The sequence below is a fragment of the Gavialis gangeticus genome, unplaced genomic scaffold (genome assembly GCF_001723915.1).
Source record: "Gavialis gangeticus isolate Ggan-Ray unplaced genomic scaffold, GavGan_comp1, whole genome shotgun sequence".
NCBI classification, from domain to species: domain Eukaryota; kingdom Metazoa; phylum Chordata; order Crocodylia; family Gavialidae; genus Gavialis; species Gavialis gangeticus.
The window spans coordinates 393,302-399,058 of NW_017728990.1; the positions used below are offsets into that span (position 1 = coordinate 393,302).

The 5,757-nt window shown below is 58.6% G+C and overlaps 2 protein-coding genes across 2 annotated transcripts in view; one reads left to right on the forward strand and one right to left on the reverse strand.

Annotated features, from left to right (window-relative positions):
* Positions 1-929, forward strand: part of SMTNL1 (smoothelin like 1) — an 8,955-nt gene extending 8,026 nt beyond the window's left edge. Inside the window, 3 exon segments of the mRNA XM_019514578.1 lie at positions 268-385; positions 451-555; positions 557-929. Of these exon segments, the coding sequence (XP_019370123.1) occupies positions 268-385; positions 451-555; positions 557-799 (466 nt within the window). The 3' untranslated portion in view covers positions 800-929.
* Positions 930-3,384: 2,455 nt separating this feature from the next.
* UBE2L6 (ubiquitin conjugating enzyme E2 L6) lies at positions 3,385-5,399 on the reverse strand. The gene is made up of 4 exons (XM_019514567.1): positions 5,318-5,399; positions 5,097-5,192; positions 4,753-4,939; positions 3,385-4,333 (listed from the first exon to the last, which is right to left on the reverse strand). The coding sequence occupies exons 2-4, from the start codon at positions 5,178-5,180 to the stop codon at positions 4,179-4,181; spliced, it is 426 nt and encodes a 141-aa protein (XP_019370112.1). The 5' UTR covers positions 5,181-5,192; positions 5,318-5,399; the 3' UTR covers positions 3,385-4,178.
* Positions 5,400-5,757: the final 358 nt, after the last annotated feature.

Consider the following 5,757-nt stretch of genomic DNA (forward strand, 5'->3'; position numbering starts at 1 on the left):
GCCCCATAACTCCCCAGAGGGCTTGGGGGGGGGGGGTCTGGCAGGGGTACCCTCCCAGGTATGGGATAATACAGTACCACTTCCAGCTCCTGGGTGGGCTCTTCCATGGCCAGGCCCCTCCTAGTCCCACTTGACCTTGGTGGGACAGAGGTGGAGGAAGGGTCTTCTCTAGGCTGGAGGAGTACAGGAGAAAAGCCTGTCCCTGTGCCAGCTCTGGGACCATTTTAGAAGGTCAGGGGGATTTCTTTTCCCATCCCTCCCCTCCAGGGCAGCCAGTGGTCCTGCCCCAAATATCAAGCGGACAGGGGGCACCAATGCCATCAAGAACATGCTGCTGGAGTGGTGTCGCGCAAAGACCCGTGGCTATGAGGTGAGGGGCTGGGGGGTGAGGATGGTACCTAGAAGGCAGCATGGGATGAAATGGGGCAGTCTCTTCCACATCCTAGCAAGGGAGCAAGGGGCAACCAAGGGACTGAGGCAGGAAATGGTGCCCACATCAGCAGGAGCATGACCACTATAATGCCAGCCAGTATGGCACAGCCTGATGACCCCCTGTCCCCACAGCCACTGTCCAGACCTGGCCCAAGTGGTGTGCTGGAGGTATGCAGATGCAGGAGGAAAGTGCCTGAAACCCAACAGACTGGGCCACAAGGCACTGGCACCACACAGCCCCTGGCCGGCTGCTCTGCTGCCCCCTCTCCCCTCTGGCTATGGATGGGTGCCAGGGCAAAATAGTGTCTGCCATGAGCCATGGGTACCAGCCAGAGAACAGACCACCAGCTGTCCTGGTCAGGCTTAGGCTCCTCCTGGGCCTGCAGGAGTGATGTCAAGGGGTAGGTGTGGGAGCAGAGTGAGGAGGATAGTACAATAAGTACTCATAGTCTGACCACTTTTCCCTCTCTTCCATTCCCTTCTCCATGCCCATGCCCACCCCAGCACGTGGACATCGTGAACTTCTCCTCCAGCTGGAGCAGCGGCTTGGCCTTCTGTGCCCTGGTGCACAAGTTCTTCCCTGATGCCTTTGACTATGCGGCCCTCACGCCTGAGAACCGCAGGGAAAACTTCACCTTGGCTTTTGCCACCGCTGAGTGAGTGCCCACCTGGAGGTCCTCTATGAGCCACATCTAAGTCGAAAGCTGAGCCCCTCAGAGGCAGGGGCAACAGGGGGCAGAGCCTGGAACTGCCCAGTCCAACCTTCCCCAGTAGGGGGCCTGCCCTGCCTACTAGGGGAAGTTGCAAGGGCAGAGGGCACATGCCCTCCCACAGTGCTGTGAGGAAGAGCCTGGCAAAGCTCTTGTTGCCAGAAGGCCCTCTTGCTGCAACTGCACTAATTAGCTGATTAGATGATTAGCAGGGTGTTCCTTTTGTGGCTTGGCTGCTCTCCCTATGAGCTGGCAAACTCACAAGAGCCACGAGCCACAGCTGCTTCCTTCCCAGCCAGCCCGAGAGCATGGGCCCAGCCCCGGGGCCAGACCTGCCCATGCCATGGTGAGAACAGGGCATCCAGGGGTGACCAACAAAGCTGATAAAGCACCAGGCAGCTCCTGGGAAGTGTCCTCCAGACTGCACTGAGTGGCCTGGCTGAGCCCTCCTTCTCCCAGGCATCCTGCCCATTGCCTCCTGCTCAGAGGGACATGCCCCAAGCCACAGCCCTGGACCCTGGTGTTCAGGCTCCTGGGAATGGGTCCACAGCAGGGGGTGGAGTGAGCCATCCATGTTGGCTGGCACCAACAGGCAGAGGAGCCAGGCTGGGGTAAAGGAGATGAGTGCCTGCCCTTTCTGCCCACAGGAAGCATGCCGACTGTGCCCTGCTGTTGGAGGTGGATGACATGGTGCGCATGAGTGTGCCCGACTCCAAGTGTGTCTACACCTATCTCCAGGAGCTGTACCGTAGCCTGGTGAACAAGGGGCTGGTGAAGACCAAGAAGCGGTGAAGCAGGGCAGGGCCCACAGTGAGGAAGGGGAGAGAGCCAGCACCTGCAGAGACTGCCCACAGGCAAGGGGAGGAGGGTGTTCCCACATTCCCAAGTACAAAGCCTCTGCCCTGTCTGCCAAGGACAGCTGCAGCCTGGGGGGCTACTGGGCTGTGGCTTTGTTCTGCTAGGTCTCCTACAGCAGCATCCTCCTGCCCCAGGAGGTGGAGAGGCTCTTCCTGCTAATACAGAGCAGACTGGGTGAGAGGCTCAGGAATAGGGGGTGCTGCTGCCATCCCAGTTCAGACCCTGAGCCCCCCCACCAAGTGCTGTTGCTTCTACAACCCTGGTCCAGTGATGGGAGTGTGGGCATCACTACGGGTCCCAGGTGTTTATGAGCCTGGCTTTGCTTTCAATGTGAGGGTTGGAGTTACTAGATACCAGGACAGTCTGTTACAGAGGTGGGGAAGACCTGCAGATGCCCAACAAACCCAATTTAAGCCTAATGCTGTGCAGTCCCCTCTAGACTGGCAGATCATTTGGACTGCCCCTGCCTCTGCCTGCCAAGTCCAGGAAGTAGCCGGTGGCAGGTACAGCAAGTTTCCCATGAGTGCCCCAAAGCAGCTGGGATGGTAGCAGCTGGCAGGGACCGTACTAAGCAGTCCTCCTGCCCCTGAAGCCAAACACCCTGTGCCCTACAGATGTCACCCTCCTCTTGGCCAGCTGGATGTGTGCTCCCCCTCAGCACCACATGCATCTCCTCCCCTGGGAGTCCTCCTCAAGCATCTGTTTGCTATGTCTGCAGCAGGTGCATAACCACAGCTAGCGTGTGCATGTCTTCAAGGCATTAAAGCAGGTCTACTCTGAGTTCAAGTAGCTGCTGTGCAGTCCTTGGGGTCAGTTGATCAGGGGCATATGGAAGGCTCTGCCTACACATCCTGCAGCCACATCCCTTCCCTGCAGTCAGATGAGCGTGACCATCCAGGCAGTAAAAGAGCAGGGTGCCTCCTACAGAAAGGCACATCTGTGCTGAAGTTTAAGGACTGCATTAGTGCCCTGTCATCCTGTTCCCTGTCTCCAGCGCAGCCTGTTGAAGATCCTAGGCCTCCTCCCTACCAGTATGTAGGGCTGCAGAAGGAGGGTGGGAGGGGAAGTGAGAAGGGCTGGTGCTGCCCCCTGCCGGCACAGCCTCAGTTCTGTTTGGTACAGAAGAAAAGGAGCATCTCCAAAAGCCAGCCTCAAAAGCAAGAGGCTGTAACTGCCCACTGGTATCAAAGTCCTTCACCCCTGCACTACCAGCCTAAAGCCAGGACTGAGGGCAGAGGCTGGCACAGGGGTTGGGAATGGTCCAACCCTGGGAGCTTCTGCTTTGACATCATCTCCGATGCAGCAGGTGGGACTCCCAACACCCTCTGCTTTGAACCCACCCCAGACCCCAGCCAAGAGAGGAGCCACATTGGCGTGACGCACGTGGAACTCGGAGATCATGGTCTGCTTTTATTGGCAAAAATAAACAGCTACTTAACATGTGCTCACAATGAGGAAAACCCACCCCATACAGGAAAAGGAGAGTTTAAAAAAAGATGGAGGTCTTCCACCAAACTCCCCAGCTCAGCACTGCTCTCCTTGTCAGAGTGGGCACAGCTGGCCTGACCTCAGTCTCTTCATACCACCTTCCTCAGAGCCCAGTCCCCAGGTCTCCCCAAGGTCACTTCCTGCTGTGGGTCCCTCCAGGTTCTCCTTGCTTCCTGTCTTGTCAGGTCTCAATTATGAGGCCAGTCTGAGCCATGAAAGCTGCCTGCTCCACCACCCCCAGATTTCTGCAGCTCAGATCTTAAAGTGCCAAGCAGACAGACAGACAAACACAAAGCCCCACACATATAAACCCTAAACAATCAACATGGAAAAGAGGATTCGTGGCTTAAAGTTCTGGTGCCAGAAGGGAGGCCCCAGTGTCCCCATCAGAGCTGGGGAAGAAGAGAGGAGTCCTCAGCAAAGAGGGGACAGACAGTCAACTGGTGCAGGGAGAGGGGCACCATGGGGTAGGGCCCCGGCTCCTCTCCAGGCATAGGGTCTGCAGTGAAGTCGAGGCATGGGCAGCCCTTCCCTCCAGTCAAAGGCAAGGGACATGCTGCAAAGCTCCAGAGAGTGCATCCTGCCATCTGTCTCAGTGCATATGTGGAGGTGTCCTGCCCCTGCCCAAGAGGGAGTAGGCATAGGCAGGAGGGAGCAGAGCAGGATGGCGGGAGGCGGTAGAGAGGGGTGTCATTCGCCTGGTCTCTTCTCACTGAACTTGCGAGTGTGGTCCTCAGCATTGCGCATGAAGCGCTTGGGGTCCTGGGTGAACTCGTCGGCCAGGTCAGCGCGCAGTGGGTGGTCTGGTTCAGGCTTGTTCACCAGAGAGATCAGGGCCTGGATCACTGCCAAAAGCACCAGGGGGGTCAATGCAGTGTGAGGGGGCAGGGGCACTTGCCCCAAACCAGAAGTGCAGTAAACAGGGTTGGTGCCCTGGACAAACCCTGTGAGCAGGGAGACCATGCACCTGGCTGCTGCTGCAAGAACATGCTGTAGGGCTGCTCTTCCTGTCAGGACCTGGACTCCATGGGGGTGAGAGGCGATTCTGGCACCTCTGGTTAGTGCCACGCTCACCCACCCCTAGTTATGCTACTGCCCCAAACCACTCCGCCCACCCCAAGTGTGTCACCTCATCCACCGCCCCACTGTACCTGTTCCCAGGCACTAAACAACAAATGAATGCCTGCAGGCCCTGCACACCCCACTGACCCCTGTCAAGCTCCAAGAAGGCTAGAGTGAGCAGGGGCCAGGGGAGAGCATGTACCTTGGTCTGTCTTGGTGGCGGGCTTCCAGTTCTCAGCGCTGATGATGGGCAGGCAGACCTGGCCCTTCTCATCCACGTTGGGATGGTAGATCTTGGTCTTGAAGGTGATCTTGGGGGGCTTGAAGGGGTACTCAGGGGGGAAGCTGATCTCGATCCGGAACGCGCCTTTGTTGTAGGGAGGGCTGTCCTAGATGCGGGTCAGGAGAGTGGGGAGGGGAGTTACAGAGTGCCATCCAGCCCCAAGGGGCCCTTGAGGCATTAGACTCCAAGGGACTCCTCCGCTTTGACACTAGCCAAGACCCCCAAGAGCAATCCTCCCCTTGTTCAGATCCCCCCATGCTCACCGGCACCAGGAGCCCCTTCCACAAGAGCACATTGGTGTCATCCACCTCAATGTCCTGCAGGCAGTGGGACCCCGATCTCTTCATCTCATCCAGCTCCTGCCACAGCAAACACAGACCAATCACGGACCATGGCCCACTGCCCCCAGAAGCCACCCACCTGCGCCTGTCCAGTGCTGCCTTAGCCCTCCCACCGCACACCCACATATCGTGTGCAGCCCTACCTTGTCCCATATTCTCCCAATTACAGGGAGGCTGCGGGGCCGGGTGGGCCCATCAGGTCTCAACCAGCCCCACCTGTCAAGCCCAGGCCCCTCCTGCACAGGGCTCCTATCTGTGTCTCTACAGACTCACTTCCTGCGCCTGAGCCTGGGACAGTTTCACCGGGCAGTGCCCACAAGCCCCTCAGAGATGTTCAAGGGGCAGTGGGCGCTGGCTGCTGCTCCCCAGCCCTTGTTATCACCCTGCGACCTTTACTCCCTGCTCTCCCTCTTGCTGTCCCAAGGGCTTTCTTGGGCACCCAGCAGCCTCCCTGGCTGAGGGAAGCGCATTGCTGGCGGCCTCGGCCGGCTGGTAAGGAACAGGCCTGCACCCGAAAACCCGGGGCAGAGCCGCGGAGGAGGACACGCCGCCCCCGAGCGCCGTGCAGGGGGCCCCGGGGTGC